At 35.5% G+C, this 19,127-nt stretch overlaps 3 protein-coding genes across 5 annotated transcripts; 2 read left to right on the top strand and 1 right to left on the bottom strand.

The window, feature by feature from the left end:
- Nucleotides 326-3,383, bottom strand: LOC18596556. Of its 2 annotated transcripts, none has more exons than XM_007025107.2 (2): nucleotides 2,028-3,375; nucleotides 326-807 (listed from the first exon to the last, which is right to left on the bottom strand). In XM_007025107.2, the coding sequence occupies exon 1, from the start codon at nucleotides 3,180-3,182 to the stop codon at nucleotides 2,061-2,063; it is 1,122 nt and encodes a 373-aa protein (XP_007025169.1). In that variant the 5' UTR covers nucleotides 3,183-3,375; the 3' UTR covers nucleotides 326-807; nucleotides 2,028-2,060. The 2 variants fall into 2 exon arrangements, with proteins under 2 accessions (XP_007025169.1, XP_007025170.1); XM_007025108.2 differs by lacking the exon at nucleotides 326-807 and adding an exon at nucleotides 1,672-1,870 and having other exon boundaries at nucleotides 2,028-3,383.
- On the top strand, nucleotides 5,092-7,486 carry LOC18596555 (DNA-binding protein DDB_G0278111). Its single transcript, XM_018123675.1, has 7 exons — nucleotides 5,092-5,300; nucleotides 5,603-5,668; nucleotides 5,765-5,814; nucleotides 5,921-5,985; nucleotides 6,809-6,900; nucleotides 7,010-7,081; nucleotides 7,180-7,486. Exons 1-7 carry the CDS (start codon nucleotides 5,298-5,300, stop codon nucleotides 7,216-7,218), a joined length of 387 nt encoding a protein of 128 aa, XP_017979164.1. The 5' UTR covers nucleotides 5,092-5,297; the 3' UTR covers nucleotides 7,219-7,486.
- LOC18596554 (two-pore potassium channel 3) lies at nucleotides 8,193-11,669 on the top strand. 2 transcript variants are annotated; one of them, XM_018123674.1, is made up of 3 exons: nucleotides 8,193-9,500; nucleotides 10,989-11,247; nucleotides 11,377-11,669. In XM_018123674.1, the coding sequence occupies exons 1-2, from the start codon at nucleotides 8,338-8,340 to the stop codon at nucleotides 11,134-11,136; spliced, it is 1,311 nt and encodes a 436-aa protein (XP_017979163.1). In that variant the 5' UTR covers nucleotides 8,193-8,337; the 3' UTR covers nucleotides 11,137-11,247; nucleotides 11,377-11,669. The 2 variants fall into 2 exon arrangements, with proteins under 2 accessions (XP_017979163.1, XP_017979162.1); XM_018123673.1 differs by having other exon boundaries at nucleotides 8,194-9,500; nucleotides 11,372-11,669.

Genomic DNA, 19,127 nt, shown 5'->3' with positions numbered 1-19,127 from the left:
AGCCTTGCCTCTAAATGAGAGCTTTATCTTTTATGTTGGAATCCTTGACTAAACCTGGTGGCCATGCCTCTCAATTTCTATCTCTTTTTGGAACCCTGGGAGCATTGGTGGAATCATGCATGGATATAATGTTTTGCATAACAATTGGCGGGAGCGGAGACAGAAGAGGCAGCAGCTTTAGATTGCTCTTTTTTTTTTTTAATATATATCAAGTAACCATCATTGGTGGATTAGTTAGACGTATCCATTTGTGGTCAGTAAGAAGACGTGGTAACGGCTGCCCCAACAAAGTTGGTCACCCACTTTACTGATATCTGAGTGGATCTTTTACGACAACACTATTTTTGCTGCATCTCCAACCGAAACTTTCTAACATCCTACGAATCGATGGTTCTCAATACGTTACATGCAGAAAGCCTTGTTTTTTGGCTTGCTAAGCCCTAAAAAAAAAAGGTAGAAGTCCATTATTTGGTGATTGTTCTACACATATTTATAGACAGCAACAAAATGTTATAACAAGTAGTTGGGAAATGAATGAGGGCCATCCACGTCGACCACTTTTATGAGAGAACCTTGTGATTTTACAATACCCTCCACTGCCTATAATTGTTGTTTTTTTTTTTTGCACATCTACAATCTTTACAACATTGAGAAGCTGCTGAAATCCTAATCCACGTTAGTGGGAATGATTTAAGTTGCTTTGTCACTCAAGCAAGGGTTTCCAGCTTTTCTGAGTGCAGACAATAATCTTTGCACAGATGGTGGCATGTTTCCCGCGTCCATGCGATTGTGATCAGACATCAATATCTGGAAAACATTGGATATTCACAATCAGAATGGAACAAATGAAAAGTGAAGTCGATGCAATTTAGCCTCCCACCTAGTTTGCTTTTATTGGGTAGACAAACATGTTAAAAGCTTTATCCAGATATCTTGTCCAAGAAACCCTCAAGGAATTAATCTATGCCAAACACAATCACTCCATACTATAACCCTAGCAATGCTCGGACTGCAAAAACTACGGTAACATTCAACGTGCATCAAACTGAACTTTTCAATTAAATGAAATATGAGCAACAAACTTTTTCAAGTGTTTGGTTGTTTGATTTCTAAGGAGATCAACAGTTTTAATGAACATGAGCCAGTGCACAAACTATAAGGCAAACATTTTCTGTATTCGGTTCATATGCCAGTGATCCTTCCTATCTTTACACTTGATACACAATTCAATTTTCAAATAATATAACTCAATTCTCCGAAAGAAATTATTCAAACTCCCAATTATATTATACTAAACTCTGGTAACAAAATCACATCATCATACTCTTAATAACACTGGAAATATGCAATTGGTTTTCGATAGTGGGAACAGAGCCAATTCAAACAATTTTAGATGAAGTTTAGGGTCAAGAGGGAGAGGTAAAGCTTCAACGGTGTGAAAATCCAAAGGACTCTTCAGCTTTCAAAAAGTCAACATCAGATAGAATATATAGTAACCATTGTCCAAACAACTAAAAGAAGTGGACTAAGGTTTCAGGTGATTTCTTATCAAAGGATTTCTTCTCACATATTAGGACCTCACTCTGATCACTTGTAGCAACAAATCCGATGAAATTCACCCAAAAAAAAAAAACAAAACTAGGAGGGGCTCTTGAATAAAATACAAGATCAAATGCAAATGCTATCATTTAGATGCAAAAAGTTATAAGCAGTACACCATAGCCTCAAGGTGAAGCAAGAAATGAAACACTTTCATTAATTTAGTATCATAGGACAACAACAATTTACTTCAAGTCTTCAACTACTAGGATACTGTCACTACAAATACACAATGAAAATGCCTCACCTTCACCTCAGATCAAATAACCACCTAACAACCAAAATACAGTAGTAAGTAGAGTGTTTCAGCTCCCAAAACAGAAAAAGATTTTATATTTCTCACAAACAAAAGAATTTCCCCCAAAATTACTAGTGCCACTATGAAAGGAATTTAGCACCAAATTAGAGGAATTAAGTTAATTAATTACCTCAAAAAATCAATGATTCCTCAATTCCCATCATCACTTTGAAACAGGCTTTTGCAACAAAGCAGTCAAGTAAACTTCCCCATTCTTCAACCCACTTGAATCCGTCTTATTAGCAACTGCCCACTTCACTTTCGTATACCCAAGCTTCCCAATCAATGGCCCATAAATTTTCTCCAGATCCACTCCTTTACTAAAGAACCGATCCACCCACAAGTACCCTCCTCCTCTCAGCACTCTATCCACATCGTAAAACATAAACTCCATCACCTTCACCGGTATCCACCTGTTCACCGCCCTCCCACACCGGACCAGATCCATCGTCCCGTCGAAAACCGGCAACCTCTGCTGCAACGGCACGTGTAAAGGCACCAACCCTCTTAAGGCCACGGCTTCGTTGTAAGGTCCATTGACGTTCATGGTAGTGGTCAGCATCGTAACATTGTAGAATTTTTTCATTAAAGCAGCAAAGGTTCCAGTTCCGCCGCCTATGTCAATGCCCAGACGGATCACTGAATTGGCTGACTTGGCCAATTGCATGAACTGGTTGATAGGAAGATCGAGTTCAGAAGAGTATTTTAGCAGGGAAGAGCGTTGAGCGTTGAGATCGAAACCTATGGGGTTGTTCTGTAAAAGACAGGCAAAAGATTTACATGAGTATTTGTTCCAGATTACAGAGGAGTCAGGGAGGGAAGTTGGGAACGGGTTTAGGGGAAGAGAGGAAGACGGTTTTGATGGGGTTTTTGAGAAGCAACGCCGACGTGGAAGTGGGTGGCAACCGTTGAGAATGAGCGTTTCTTGAAGGTCAGGATCATAAGGGCAGATTGAGAAAGGAGTGTAAGTCATGTATTTATGTAGAAGGTCAGGGTGGTTGTGGCAGGAAGAAGCAATGGGGGCGATTTGGGAGTGGAGGAGGAGATCTTGAGGGACAGTGGAGGTGGGTTTCGCTGTGGTGGTGGCGGTGGAAGGGTTGTGGCGCGTGAGGTGGTTGATGGTGGCGCGTATGGTGTTCAGCTGGCGGAGGAGGTGGTCAGGGACAGGGTCAGGGGCAGGAGGTTTGGGAGATTGGACGGTAGAGGAGAGGTGATAAAGGGAGAGGATGTTGGTTGCCACCATGGCCAAGAGAAGAAGGAAGTTCAAGCCCATGGTGAAACCCATTGATTCCGGTCTTCCTCCTCGCTACTTGTTTTCTATCTTGGATGTGCTCTGATTCTTCGGTTTTTCTCGATCTCGGTGCTTTGCTTAGTTACTGCATGTTTTGTCCGGTCTTCATTTTGGAGCTTTTACTAGTTTCAGTTCAATTTTCCCTTCTCAATTTCTCACTTGGGTTTTCGTACATCCTTTGGCTTTTTGAGCGAGGAGGTTTTGATCAGATGTAGCTGATATGATACCCCTGTAGGGTAGGCCTTCAAATTTGATCTGCAAGATTGAATGTGAACCGCTTGTTAGACTCAAGTGGGGTCATAGAAGCCCCCGCATGCAAACCTAGACTTTGACAGGAATCCAAGCGGAACAGGAAACGAGCTGTCGCTACTCGCTTGCAATTTGCATGGAATGGATCAGTAGTCAGTGACTGTAAAAAAACAAAAAAAGGGGCTGCTGCTGTTCTGCCTGCTGGACATTGTGTCTTCTTTGATGAATATACGTAAAGAATAGGAGGAAAAACTGGTGGCACGTGAAATCGGGATCGATCGTCTACTTGGTTTTGTTAAAAGCAATTTGCATGCACATTTTATACTGTTTTACCTCTAAAATAATAGGATTTGGGGAGCTGCTCCCCTCGTCTGGGATTTGTTGTATCGTGACAATGACGCCAAGGAAAGCTTCACTACTATTTGCTACCTTTCCATTTACCTTTTCCTTTTTACCTTTCATCAGTGTTACCTGAAATGTACATGGTAAAAGATCAAAGAAATTGGAGTATCAAAGCACAATGACTCAGCAAAGCATTGGCTCCTAGATGTCAACAGCCGTTGGATCCTTGGGATTTTAATTAATAGATTCGAAGGTTGAGCCTGGTTTAATTCAATCAATCTTTCATTTTCAGGTTGTTCACAACGATTAATGAATTGCAGTCTTATTGTTGCGATGAAAAGAACCTCCATTTTGTCTTCTTTTTTATTTAATCTCTAAAAGTGGAACTCTCTCGAAAAAGCACCCAAACATTTATTTTATTAGTTAATGTATAATTTCTCTACTTAAAGAGTAAGATTCAAATCTCTCATCTCTTAATTATAAAAAAAAAAAAACTCCATGGAAGAAAATACTACTTGAAAAATTGGACCGGATTTTTCATGCGTGTTTTCTTCAAGTTTTATCCCTCAAATGACATAAATAATTCAAACCACAATGTTTTTTCTACTTTTTTTTATGGCCAATTTGTTTTTTATTTAAAAAAATATAAATTCGAACCCTTTGTTTTTGAAAAATAGAAAAATCATATATTTCTGTATTGTATGTTAATGCCGTTAGTGAATAATTTGTTATTTTCAATCTGAGTGCATATTTGACCTAACTTTTTTTCAACTTATCTATCTCTTAAAAGTAAAAATCAAGTTAAACATAATATTTTGATAAACTTTAAAAAAAAAAGTAACTTTTTTTAAAAACAAAATTTAAAAAAAAAGAGCTTAAAAAAAACTCCAAAAAGGAGCTTTTTCTTCTCTTCTTTTAAAAACATAAAAAAAATTTATTTTATTTTAAAAATATCTTCATTTGTTAAATATAATTACAATATTACCTTCTTAAAAAAAAATACCTTATATGATAATTTTAATAAAAATTATAACTTATAAAAAAAACTTAATAAAAAAAAATTTATCAAATAATTTTATCTTAATTTTAAAAATTATTATTTTTTATAAAAATTTTATAATAATTTTTAAATTAAAAAAAATCAAGTCAAACAGATTTTAAAAATAGAACATAATACTTGACTAAAGGTTTAAAGTTATGGGTCGAGTTGGATCATGTCTCTATGAGTTGGGCTCAAAACTCCATCACCGAGCCCGTCCAAACCCAACTCAATGACACTTTAAAAAAAAAATGGCCAAGATTAAAGCCGAAAAAATGGAAAATCGAACCACCGGCGTGGGGGCCGCCCAGCAGAAGTGAGGAAGGGCTTAGTTTTAGAGACAAGGATCGCGTCCCGCAAAAGCTAAAGCCTGCTGCAATCTCAAACGCTCAAAACACTAATCACTCTCTCTCTCCAGTGAAGAAGGCCTTAACCTGCTTTTTGGAGGAGGAGGAGGAGATCCTAATACTCTCCAATCCATGGTATTCTTCTCATGTTCATTTCTTTTCTGACTAAATTTCGCAGCAACCAAACATTTCATTAGGGTTTCACTCCTGCGATTCTTGTTTCTGTCTTTGCTTGAAATTCCTTACTGATTGATTTATTAAAGCTTTTAATTTTCTTTTGGTGTAATAGTGAAATGGATTTTAAATTAGTGAGAAAAGGGATAAATTTAGGTTGATTTGTTAGTTAATAAATGCTAATTCCCTGTAATTCTGAGGTCTACTGTAAGTAGCTTAATTTCGTGCAATTTTGGGGGTTCTAATTTTTCCAAATTTTGTAGGCTGATCCTGAACTAGAAGCTATTAGACAAAGAAGGATGCAAGAGCTAATGGCTCAACATGGCGCGGTAATAATCTATATCTTCATTTAATTTGTATGAATTGTAGTTGGCTTGCTTGGGCTTTTAATTTAATGATACTAATTAGATTTCACTGATTAACAGGGGAGTCAACAGAACCCTGATCAACAGAAAGCTCAGGAAGACGCCAAGAGGTCAGTTCTTGTAGATTCATTTTGTTTCTAAGTTGTACTCTGTTTTAAGAAATTTGCTTGGGTTCAATCAAATCATTGATTTGACAATTAAAAGCAATTAATTTAGGGAGGCAGATGAACGAAGGCAAATGATGCTCAGTCAGATTTTGTCCTCTGAAGCTCGTGAAAGAGGTTAGTTTGTATCTCAATTCACATTTTGAGTTGATTAAAGAAACCTGTGGTTAATTGCTTGTATGTTTGTAGTATGTGCATTCTTCCAAGGAATTGCATACTATTCTAAGTTATCTTATCTGACTATGAAGTTTAATGTTGCATTTTCTAGATATGAATGCACATGTTAAACCTTTTGAAACTAGTTTACTTGTCTAAAGATGTCTGTTTGTCATCATGTTTGTGAATAGTGAACTTATATGATTTAGAAAGTGGGCTTATTAGTATTTATTTATATTAAAAAAACCTAACTTGGGTCTGGAATATAAAAAATTGTAGGCGACATACAATTGGAATTCCTACAAGCAAAGATGTTAGGATGCTGGGGAATATCTTGATTTCTAAACATCTTTTTTTGTCAAAAACTGAATTTGATCTGTTCTCTTTGATGATTAAGGCACAGCTTAGATTTGAATTATATAGTATGAGATTTGAAAATGTAAAAGTGTTGAAAGTCTGAATTGAAAAGGTTTCAGTTCTCCTGAGGATTTTTGGTGGAAAGTTTAATACAGTTATGATGTGGTTTTATCTTTGTATCAAACTCCTATCAAGTACAACCGGTGATATATTCTTATCCCATCACAGCCCTCTCCCTCCCTCTTCTTTAAAAAAGTTAAAAAGGAGAAGAACAATATGATGATGTGATGAAGGAAAAAGAGAAGAATGAATCAAAGGCAGGCATATGGGACAGATACAGAGTTATAGTCATACACATTCTGCTCTCTCTTTTTTCTACATATATTCCCTGTTAGTAATGTTCGTTGCTGATATACATCTCATGCAGTTGCTCGAATTGCCTTGGTGAAACCTGAGAAGGCAAGGGGTGTTGAGGATGTTCTACTAAGGGCTGCTCAAATGGGTCAGATAGTTGAGAAGGTGTGGTGAAAGTTGTCTCATTGCTATTAAGGGGTGCAATTGTTGTGCCCCATATCTGTAGCTTAGCTTGACAAATCTCTAAAATGTGTTTGGTTGAACCCATGTGAAGGTTTCTGAGGAGAGGCTTATATCAATGCTGGAACAGATAAACACCCAAACAACTAAACAGACTAAAGTCACAGTAAGTCATCACATGTTACTGCTTGTCTAATTTTACACCAGCTCACAGTTTGAAATATTTTGAATTTTCTTCTTTTGTTTTTTAATCTGATTTCACAGATCCAGAGGCGACGGAGTGTTCTTGATGATGATGATTAGATCAAATGTGAAAACTTGGGCGTCACAAATCTATGAGGCACTGCCTTTTTGTGGTCGTATATTTATGGAATTCATGGATCCACTTATGGTGGGTTTTTCATATTTGAGACTGTATTTCCTTTGCAATGCTGTGTTGTGCTTTGTTGAGCAATAAACCTCGTCGTGGGTTACAGTTTAATGAGTCGTGTGAGAATGTTCTGCTACTAAAATATATATGCCAGAGCTGAGCCAACTAATGCTTCATCTAGAAAGTAATTGCTTGCCTTTCTGTCTCTTATATTTCAATCAATTAGTAATATGCTATTGTTTTGTGAAATGTTAAGCAACCCAAAGTAGCATTTAAAGTTGGTCAACAGTATCCGATCTCTATTTTTCAATACTTTAACAGCTCATTAAGGTTGGACAATGTTGGAAAGCTGTACTATATAATCCACTAGAAGATTGTCCACTAGAAGACAACAATCTTATCACTTGGATACTTGCTTACATTATCGAATAGATTAGGTTATACTAATTGCAATCAATCATTGCTTTGTCCTTTTCGGCCTTAAATTAATCAAATAGCCGATAAATTTGTAACCCGGACCACAGAACAGCTTCATATGCCGCTGGCCAGTGTGGCCCAATCGATTTCCACCGTGACCGAATCAGAAGGAAAACGTTCCCTTGATTAGCGTAAACACCTCTACACCGTCAAGCACGTTTCTGAAGGAGCGCGTGCCTTTAGCATATTTCTCTCTCCCGAATCGAATCTAAAGACACGTCAGAGAAACTATGGACACAGTGACTTTCTACCTCCGACTCCATGTCTTCGTGAGATGTAAAATAGATGTTTCGTTTTACTTCTAAAGGACTAAACCGAATCAAACTCTGGCTCCTTTGCATCTTCCACACACAAATACACGATGACACGCGCAAGCTTTGGATTTGTTTATACGGATGTACTTCAAACAACTTTGATCCTTTTGGTGACAACAAAAGAAAACTTGTTCGGTTCCCTGTTCATTTCTTTTTTCCACTTCGTATCCGCACCACCTTGTCTTTGTCTTTCCCCCTTCACAAACCAACCGATATTCCAATAACTGCTTCTTTTTTTTTTGGCTCATCAGACGATTCCATATGGAAAATGATCCTTTGCTTCCGTACGTAAGTCCCAGAAAGAAAATAACGCCACCGCCACCTCTCTTTCCTCTCCCAGAAAACGATGAGGTCTCTCTCCCTCTCCCTTTAACCCCATCGGAATTTAAAGATAGACTCATATTTGGCCCTTCTCCTTCCTCTTCTTCTTCTCCAATCGAACCATCTCCAATTTTTGATGCCTTAACTTCATCCCTTAACTCAACCAAACCTTCTTCTTCTTCTTCTTTTCAAGAAAATGTTATAAATCTCCAAGACCCTCTTCTACAACAAAACCAAGTAACTTCACCCACAACAGCTTCATGGTTAATAGACCCAAATTTCAAATGGGAAAAAACCAATCTTCACCGGTCCAAAACTGCACCAGCCATGGCAGTTTTAAATGATGTCCTCCATCCTTCAATTCCCAAGCCTCAATTTGGCTCACAATCTGTTGTAAGACAAGCATTTATTCTTTTAGTATTATATTTATCACTGGGTGTTGTTATATATTGGTTTAATCGTCATAATTTCGTGGCTTATGAAACTCACCCTGTCGTTGATGCATTGTATTTTTGTATTGTCACGATGTGCACGATTGGGTATGGTGACATTACTCCTAATAGTGTGGCTACCAAGTTGTTTTCAATATTATTTGTGTTGGTTGGATTTGGTTTTATTGATATTTTGCTTAGCGGGATGGTTAGTTATGTACTTGATTTGCAAGAGAATTATTTGTTGAGAACTGTTAAACCTGAGGGTGAAAAGGACTCGGCCAGATCTTATATAATCGATGTGAAAAAGGGAAGAATGAGGATAAGAATGAAGGTGGGATTGGCATTAGGAGTTGTGGTTCTTTGTATTGGAATTGGTGTTGGTGTTATGCATTTTGTTGAGACTCTTGGGTGGTTGGATTCATTTTATCTGTCTGTTATGTCGGTTACCACTGTTGGTTACGGTGATAGAGCGTTTAAGACATTGCCTGGTCGGATTTTTGCTGCTATATGGTTGCTTGTTTCGACCCTCGCGGTTGCTCGGGCATTTCTTTATTTGGCTGAGGCTAGAGTAGACAAGAGGCATAGGACGATGGCAAAGTGGGTGCTTGGTCAGGACATGACTGTTGCAGAGTTTCTTGCTGCTGATATTGACAACAATGGTTTCGTGAGGTATAACTTTTTTTATTAATTTGGTTACTGCTCTAATTGTGCATCTCCATCTTGTTAAGTTTCAAATAGTTGTCTGCTTGAAACTTATTGGTTGAGGCAATTACCTGAAATGTTAATATACTTATTTCAACCCTTGCTTTAGTTTCCTCCTTTACCCAGTAATTGCTGTGGTCTTTGTAGTTGATTAGTTGACATTTTATTGCCTACGAAAATAGATTTTAGTTTTGTTTCAGTTTAAAGGATATGAACTAAGTTATTTAACTAAAACTTGAAGAGCTAAATTTGGATTCATGATAAATTTCATATGTTTCATGTATAATATTCGTTCAATTGCTCAAATTTTTAAATTACTGATTCTTAGTTCCTAAACTCTTTTGATGCATTACTTCTCAAATTAGAAGTGGATATTTATTTCATGGCCCTCTTTATTAGAATTGATCTATATTCTGCTATCTGAATCATGTATCTCCCTTGTGTGCACAATTTTAGATGCCAAAGCTGCTCACTTTGATTTACTCTGGCTGCTATATCTATTATGATCTTCTCAGTCGAATTATGATAGTCATCTTCACTGTTTATTATCCCTTGCACATGACATGCTCAAAAACACTACAAAAGATGTGCCTGAATGGCACCTTTCTTTTCTGAGATCTGGCATAAACTGGGCAGAACAAAAAGTTTTCAAGTAGCCAATCCCAGTAATTTGGGATCAAGGTATAGTGTATTTGAGTTAAATTGGCATTGCTACTTTCTGAGGCCTAGAACAGACTACAGAATTGTGTCTTACAAATTTGAGGGCCTTTGAGATACTTTCTTGAGGACAAACTGAAGCCTTTTGCATTTTGAATTATCTTATAGTGCTGCTTCTTATTATGCCGCTAGTTTTTTCTACCAATGCTGTTTACCCGTGGCATAAAATTTATGACTCATCAAACCATTTATACATTAGTCTAGATGATTATAACCAAGACCAGCATGTAGTTGCTTCTTTGATGCAGTAATTTTGTATCCATTGGTACTTTCCCTCTGTTTCCCGTGATAGGTAATGATTTAGTGGCTTATATCATAAGGTGTTTGCAGTTGTAAGATCATAGCCTTCAGTTTCTCAATCTCAGTGCTCACCGGATAGAAAACCTGATTTATTTCCTATCTTGCAGACTTGTCATTTGTTGCCGTTCATTGGGACTTGAGTGCAAAAGCTTATGATTATGTAACAATGATTGAAGTCCTAAGCATCATTAGAATACTGGATGCTGGTCGCTGGATATAGTTTTGCTCTATTCTCTTGCATTATCCTCAGCAATTCTAATTCTTAAAATATTCTGAGTAATTTGTATACCAATATCTTTGCATCATCTCTAAAGTTCCTAACTTATTCTCAAATTCCATTTTCATCTTCAATGTTGTTAGTTTTTGTTCATCTGTCATGTACTGATGTGTAGTTTAGTTGATTCATTGTTGAGTATTAATATTGGTCTATGTATGCAGTAAATCAGAGTTTGTCATATACAAGCTTAAGGAGATGGGAAAAGTATCAGAGAAAGACATTCTGCAGATATGTGAGAAGTTTGACAGGCTGGATGCTGGCAACTGCGGAAAGATAACTCTTGCCGATCTTATGGAGAGTCATCATTGATATGCAAGTATCCTTGCTTATAATATGCCTTAACGTACAATGACTGGTGCCATAGAAAGTCATAGATTCCATCAAATCATCGACTAGAGAAATGGCTGGTTTGCATTCAAGGCAAGCAAATGATTTTTATGCGAATCTTTATGCCTGTTCTGTTGGTCCTGTCCCTCGCCTGTACTGTCTATTTAATAGATAAACCATCTCCTATTCCAATTTTAATTGTTTCCTTCTTTTTTAGGGTAGAAACTGGTCAGACAACCTTGGCCAGTGCCATCTTTTCAGCAACTTGACTCATGTGGAACTGGATAGCCTTTTGTTGGTCGGATGGTTGGAAAAGATGGACAAGTCTGCAGACCAGTGGTATATACAATTTTGTACAATAATTCTTTCCATAAGCTAATTGCATTTATTCTTTTGCTGGTATACACTGGCTTTTCTCTTTGCATTTAGAGTGTATAACATCGTCTTTAAAATACCCAAAGAAGGGCCTCACCTGTCTCACTGTATCTCTCGTGTCAGATGTTACGTTACCCACATCTTGTTCAGTTCTATTTATTCGTTTGAAAAGCGGAAAAAGAGTATCAATATTATGAATAGGATGTAAGACAAAATATAAAGTTACAAAGCTTTCCAATTCCAAGAAAAAGAAGACAAAAACTAGCAGCATAGTGGATTCAGATGATCAAGCAGCCTAATCTGTAATAAATATCTCCAATTCAATTAGAATTTGTTCAGCTCTGGTTGACAACTGCAAGAATTTCTGGCCAGAGTATATCTGGCCACAAATTTCCTACAGGTGATTAACACCAAGGCTGAGCAGGAAAAACAACAGGTAATTCCTACAGGTGGTTTTTCCACTTGCTATTCTGAGAAGTGATAAAAAGGACAAATAAACGGGTGGTTCTGTGGCTTGACGTCTAATCTCCTCCTGTACTCATTAATGGAAGCACTTGGAATCTTGCAGTGATGTAGTTAATGACGTTGGTCTTTCTTGTTCAACATGATGTTGCCACTTCAATATACAAGCCGACACACTGGTTTAATTTGGTACCACCTTGACTTCTGCTAACTTGAAATTGTGAGCGTCAGCCAGGCCATTCCACCAGGATTCAGGACCAACAATTAATGCCCATTTTTCTTGATTAAAAAAGTCAATCCCAAGTCGTACGTTTCTCGATTTAGACTGGGAAGCTGGAACCATGTCCAAGGGAAATCAAATACTAACTCTACGGTTAAAAATTTAACGTACCAAGTATAACTTTTCTTGAATAAAAGTGGAAAAAGGAATTCATGTGTTCATTGTTCTTGAGTCTGTATTCATAATCCACACTCGTTGTTTGTAGGTGTGCTAATTTGACCTGAACAATGCACACTCTTCTTCAAGTTGTTGGACCTCCTACAATCTTTGACAATATAAAGTACCTTCTAGTTTTCGTGTTAGCTCTCTTTTCCACTCATTAATGGCAACTCCTTTCATTATCTTATTGATTTGGCTTATTCAAGCTTAGGACCCCAACTCCATATACTTCTTTTATTGTCATTTGTTAACAAAAAGTAAAGCTTCTTTCCTTTTTTTTTTCTTTTTAAATTCATGCCTTGTACTCTCTTCAATTACTTGAGAGTTGAAGTGTTTAAAGTGATTTGGTATTATTTGACACCTAGGAACATATTTAACCTTTTAAGGCTTTGAATTGATGAAAGTGTCCAAATAAATAATTTATAGGAGGCATGATACCTCTAAAACATCTCCTTTATGTTCACACTTTGGGTTAGGTTGAGCATATGGTAAAATGTTCTTAATTAATTTGATTAATATAAAGGTGGCGACCATTAGTATACGTTTAACTTGAACAATTAGTGTTAATTGACTCTATTTCGTCATTAATAACCCAATACTAATCTAAGCCATATCTAACCTACAACATATATATGTGAAAAGATGTTACATGCATGATCAGAATATATATATATATTCTCAATTGTTCACACTAACATATTGTAGATATAAGGATGTAAGCAAGTCAAATGGCTTATTATACTTGAATTCAAATAGTTGAATATTTGAATTGATTCATTTACCATCTTGAGTTACTCAACTTGATTCAAGTGGATTGTGGTGAGCTTGACCAAGTCTTTCAAAAATTTATTTTCCATGTAATAACAGAGCTGAATAATCAAATTGAACTCAACTAGTTGAGGTTTGGTTACCATGTCCACTTAACTTAATTCCATTTAAAAAAGAGGAAAAACTCAGAGAATGTGAGCCCATTCTCTTATCATCATTAGATCAGTGACTTTATTGGCCGCAATTATTCTCGAAATCTTGGATTCTTGTAGCAGTTTTTTCCTTTCTTTGACAGAGTCATAAAGGGGAGAGTAGACTTGCATACGCATCAAAATTTTTTGTTCATAAACATAAGATTCAGACTGTTTGACTGTTTATTTTTATTCGATAGACCAGCTGATTTCACTGCTTGTACGATTGATATTCAAGCACACCCAAGCATTGTTGCTTGGAAAATTCGGAAACTTAGACCACAAACAACAATTTGTAAGGGAAAAACGCACCCATCAATGGAAACTTTACATTGAAGTCAAGCCTCTTTTCTCTCTCTCTCTCTCTCAGGTGCACATCATATTCATCATGACAAGACCAATGAAAATGGGTGCAATCTTTTCTGTGATCTACCAGCAGAAAAAATTCAGTGGATAATTAGTGAAAAAATTGTTTGATTGTTGAACAAACGAAAAGTTTAGCCTTTAGACCATGTCTTCCGTAAAGCCAACTTTATGTTTACATTCAAAAGTTCACTTGAGTATAAATCCGTTTGCAATCCCACAAGAATCTCATTCATTCACTTTCTGATGCTGGACAAACAGCAGCCTGACTCAAGAAAGCTGAGTTCAAAGTCTTGGTACCTTCCCCATTTACTTACTTTCTCCTCAAATCTTTTTTGCTTTCTCCCACGGTTTTAGAGCATGAATTGGAGAATCAAAAGCAAACCCTTTTTAGTTCCAGTGAAGTGGATTGGACTGTCTTCAAGCACTGATCTCGAATGTGTGACCAGGAATTGAAATTTGATTTAGCATGTGGCGTTTACCAATGAAAAAGAAGGAGAAGAAGGAGAACAAAAAGTTATAGTTTGATTATAATAAAGTATGCATCACGGCATTGTCCAGTCAACTCAAGAAATTGGTGAAAGTTGATGACTTTATCAAACAAATAATACACAATTAATAATATGTTTCTCTGTCCTTTCACTTCACTATCCTTGTCCATAATTACTAGTTGGTAAAATGGTGGGACACATTATTAAAAATATATAAATATAAAACTTAATGAAAGTAGGAATGAATTATTTTAAAGAAATCGACACTTTAGCTTAAGTAGTTAGAATCAGTCAAAATTGTTTTTGACCGCTCAAGGAATCTAGCAATGGGATAAGACCTTTCACATTAGAATGCTCCAGTTAGTTAAGCTTGGGAAAAACAATATATAAAGGAAAAGAAAATTTCTCGACTGTTTGGATAATCCAATAATTAGATTTTCCCTCTCAATGAAATGGAAGAAAAATTACAATCCGAGAATTTCATTTCCTTTTTTCCTTCACATTTTCCTGGAATCGAAAGGCGGAAAGAAAATTTTGGTTTTTCCAGAGCTTAAAATCTTGATCCCTTTGGAACGTTCCAAGTGCAGTAGATGGTGAATGAATTATGATTGGTACACGCTGACTTTCGCTGTCCAGTGAATATTAAATAAATTTTTATAAAAAAAGAAAAGGATAATAATCTGTATGAGCTAGCTGTGTTTGAGATTTTGATCATGTTGATTCATAATATGCTGACTTTCTCTGCTTTTCTCTGTTTATATTTATATATATATATGGTGAATTATCGAAAGATTAACTATGATCTAAACAAAAATATATATATATATATATATAAAAGACTAACAACTCCTATTAATTACATTAAATACTAATTCGATTTAACTTTGATTGTTCAAACATCCAAGTTTAATTTGCCCAGAAAAAATGGTAGCATTTGCATGCCTAATGTAATTAAAGAGAATAAACATATATATTATATACTAAAATTCGGAAAAATTGACCAAACTTGTATTGCAAAATTAGGAAATTAAGCCAGTCTTAGAACAGAGGCAAATTCTATGTTCTCTGTTCCTTCACTATCATACGAATTCCACACTGAATTTCCAAACATTTTTTCCATGCAAACCATCCATCCAAACAAGGAAGTTTCCTTTTTTGTCTTGAACACAAGACTGCCTACTTTTCACCCTTCTTTAAGTAAACAACTAATTTAGGAAAAAAAAACTTTATTTACAACTGGGATCTCATTTCATTCAAAAGTATTAATTGCTTGGATTGTCATTAAGTGGAAATCACATCTCCAAACATATAAATGAAAAAAAAAATAAAAAAATTTGACAATTAATTAATTAATTAATTAATTGCAGCTGTTCAACAACTGCTACAATCACCAAAAAAAAAATTTGATGCCCTTTATAGGAAGTTTGCGTAACGCAAACTTTCCTATTTATAGCTTTGAGAACTACTGATTCCTACTTTATTGTACCTCCCTATTTTTTGTTCAGCCAATGGGTAAAGGGTTTCTTTATCTATGTTATTGGAGAATAATGATGCTTGTTATATGCACATTTTAATGTTAATTGATCTTAAGCTCAAGATGTAATTATGCACTAAATCTAATTAATATCTTCACCTTTTTTAATGAATATACATCCGAAATGTCATCAAATGTTAACAGGCAAGATTCAAAATTAAAACTCTAATTTAAAGATTTTAAACCCATCTTCGTTTAATTAAATATTTAATTTGTTTACAGTTTTTAAGCTCCAAATTGATGAAAGTGAATGGTAGCAACAATCAATAAAACGTGGTGGGATGATGTGGAAACAGGGGGGAAAGCTTAATTCTGGCTGGAATTAAGGGGAGAGTTGGCTTGCAATTGCAAACCCAAAAGGGTCGACATCCAAAAGATTCTTTTTCCAGTATACACACCTAACCAAAAACCTGCTCTCTTCTATATTGACACAGACATCCAAATTTTTCCCATACTTTATGTCATGTATAATCGATCCAATTTTATTTAAAGGTCAACAATCTCATGCTCTTTCTTTAAAAAAAAAAAAGGAAAAATTCAAGTCCCTTCATCAAAACGTGGTGTGGATTAGAAGCAACCTCCTCCTGATCACTGTTCACACAAATCACATCCCATTCCTTTCATGCATATTCAAATCTTATCTATAAAAATACTCTCCATAGTTTTTTATTGTATGGTATGTATTCCATCCATTTAGCCCCATTATCCAATGACATTATATGATTTAGTATACAAGACGAACACATTACATATTATAATGATAATAAAAAATAATAATAAATATTTATATACACATATACATGACGTTAGGATAATACTTTGTTTGCGTCATTTAACCATTTGAGGTACCGTATAACAACTTTCATCATTAATCATTTGACTTTGTTTTTTTTTTTCTTGTCTTTTGGGTTTAAATGATCAAGAAATTCAAGTTCCATGATATCTAATTTCCATTGATATTCGAGAATCTATGATTAAGTTATTAATCGTTATAGATAATATTGACTATACGATTACGTACATCTTCAATGTCAAAATGTTACAATATGCATAAATTTATCAAGATTTTGTGCTTTATTATTATTATTATTATTTAAATGAAAATGATGGGTTTGCATCCATGTATTGTAAGATTTATCAAAAAAAAAAAGTTGTAACATTTATTAGAAAAAAACCTGAAATTTGGTTGCTGTCATGTCATGCATAAGTAACTTCCTCTTAGCTTCTTGTTGTGATATCAGCAAATATATAAAGTTATCAAAAGAAATAATAATTTTGCTACTCAACAACTAACATTTTAAGAAGTGGGTAGATCGATGTCATCGATATTAGATAGAAATTGCACCTATACCTATGAATAATAAACGCACTGAAAAGAAAAGGAAAAGAAAAGATAAGAGAAAGAAAGAAAGAGGAACGAGTCAATGGTCTAATTTTCTATGCGACTGAATTGAACCAAAATATAACCTATTAGAAAATTAACATGCTTTTTTAATTAATTAATTAATTAATTAATTTACTCTATGAGCTTTGTGGGATATGACAGCGGCAGCTTAATGAGGTACATGTTTACGCAAACAATTAGCCACAAATTACGGCATGGGATGTACATATCCATTCAACCCTTTTTTTTTTTAAATTAATTATTTAGCTTTTTGCTTAGGAACAAGAGGAAGCCTTTAACTAGTTTATAAGTTGAGATCGATCATCATCATCATCACATTTGAATTATTCTTTAATAATCAAAGGATTTTTAATTATTATACTATATATTTATAAATAATTAAGTATACCTAAAATATTTTTTTAAATTTGAAATAATTAATTTGAATATCACATCATTTGAATCGGTGATTTTTGAGTTTTAAATTTTGAAAAAGTTTAAGATATATGATTTTGTCGTTTATATGTATATTGATATAACATGTGCACAAGATTCTAATAAAGTGACGATGCAAAATTTCTGAACTAGACAATATCATGCAACTTTTCTTGAAGTGTCACACCATTTCTTTGCAAAGTCATGAGTTTGATTTGTCAGAATTCCAATGTGTACATAATACTAACTTTTAATCTTTTTTCTGGCTGACTGTAACACGTTGTATATATGAATTACAAGAATCTGTAAAGCTAAAGTTTGCTCAAGGGAATGAAATTAAGAGGGAGGGAGAGAGAGGATGAGGAATGTCAGTTTGCGGATCAAAGGCATGAAGCCATCGACAGGTAGCTATTAGTAAACATCAAAGGGATGATTACCGGTGAACTACTAAGTTTTTCTTAGGCGCAGCAATGGCACAAAAGACGGTCTTAAAGACAAATTCGGCAACAACTCTTCATTAAATGATATGCATACTGGCTAACAGCATTCCACATCACCCCCCTCTCCAAAACGTTATTAATGATGTCTTCTTCAACAACTAGTTTTGATTTGATCCACTTTACCTGATTTTCGGTTCCAAACACTGAGATTCTGCCTGTGATCTGGCTTTGTCGCGTTTCATTCAATTACCTTTTCTTGGTCTAAAGGAATAAGGAACAAAATGAGAACTAAGGAGTAATTGAGGAGTCTTTCTAATGGACTTTGATTGCTTGTTTCCTGAGAATTACTATGACACAAAGTTACTAAAACAAGGAGAAGGGCTTTTGAGAAGGACTAATGGTAAAAGAAACGAGATGTTTGAAAACGTGGGAGAGTTCTGCAGCTAGAGAAAGAGGCTAAATTGGAAAGCAAAGGCCGAAGGGACAAGGGGGGTGACGTGGGGTAGGCATCAGCAGAAGCGGCAAAGGTTCTCCCACGTGCCCGGTGGGGGGTGTCGGCTACGGTCAAATGCCGGTGCCAATAGAGCCACGTGTAAGCCTAATATTCCAAAATCTATTAAATAGTTATTCCAGTTTGAATGTTTGACCGCCTTTTTTCCTCTCTTCATCTCCCTGACCACAACCGGTTCCTGGTAGTCTTCGCTGACTTCTCTTCTCCCTCCCCACGCTCCCTTGAAGCGCGTCCCTCCACTCCCCTGTTCCTTTTTTTAAAAAAGTCTTGTTCTACATTTTTACTTTTTATCGGGAACGGAGGATTGAAATTTGAGGGTGACTGTTTCCCAACTGGAGACTGTTATATGTATAGACCACGCTCTTTTATGCTTGAAATTAATGTAGTGTTTTTCTTTTGTCCAAAAATTCCCATTTCTCATATACTTTTGTCATTTAATTTCACTTTTTTTTCTATTAATGTATAGAATAGTACAACTATATCTTATGAAAAAATAATTTATTTTTTATTTTTGTTATATATGGTGACAAATCAAAATGAAATATGAGTATCTGGAAGAGGATTGAAAAAGGGTAGAGGG

The sequence above is a fragment of the Theobroma cacao genome, chromosome 6 (assembly GCF_000208745.1).
Source record: "Theobroma cacao cultivar B97-61/B2 chromosome 6, Criollo_cocoa_genome_V2, whole genome shotgun sequence".
NCBI classification, from domain to species: domain Eukaryota; kingdom Viridiplantae; phylum Streptophyta; class Magnoliopsida; order Malvales; family Malvaceae; genus Theobroma; species Theobroma cacao.
Note: the sequence above shows the minus strand (reverse complement) of the source record. Positions and strands in the feature narration are given on the sequence as shown.

Excerpts from the sequence above, each read along its gene's own strand:
- LOC18596556 (XM_007025108.2), bottom strand. The coding sequence starts at position 3,182 with ATGGGTTTCACCATGGGCTTGAACTTCCTTCTTCTCTTGGCCATGGTG.
- LOC18596555 (XM_018123675.1), top strand. Across the intron at positions 5,815-5,920 it reads GCTCAGGAAGACGCCAAGAG|GGAGGCAGATGAACGAAGGC; the intron begins GTCAGTTCTTGT and ends CAATTAATTTAG. Across the intron at positions 7,082-7,179 it reads CTAAACAGACTAAAGTCACA|ATCCAGAGGCGACGGAGTGT; the intron begins GTAAGTCATCAC and ends CTGATTTCACAG.
- LOC18596554 (XM_018123674.1), top strand. The coding sequence starts at position 8,338 with ATGGAAAATGATCCTTTGCTTCCGTACGTAAGTCCCAGAAAGAAAATA. Across the intron at positions 9,501-10,988 it reads GACAACAATGGTTTCGTGAG|TAAATCAGAGTTTGTCATAT; the intron begins GTATAACTTTTT and ends CTATGTATGCAG.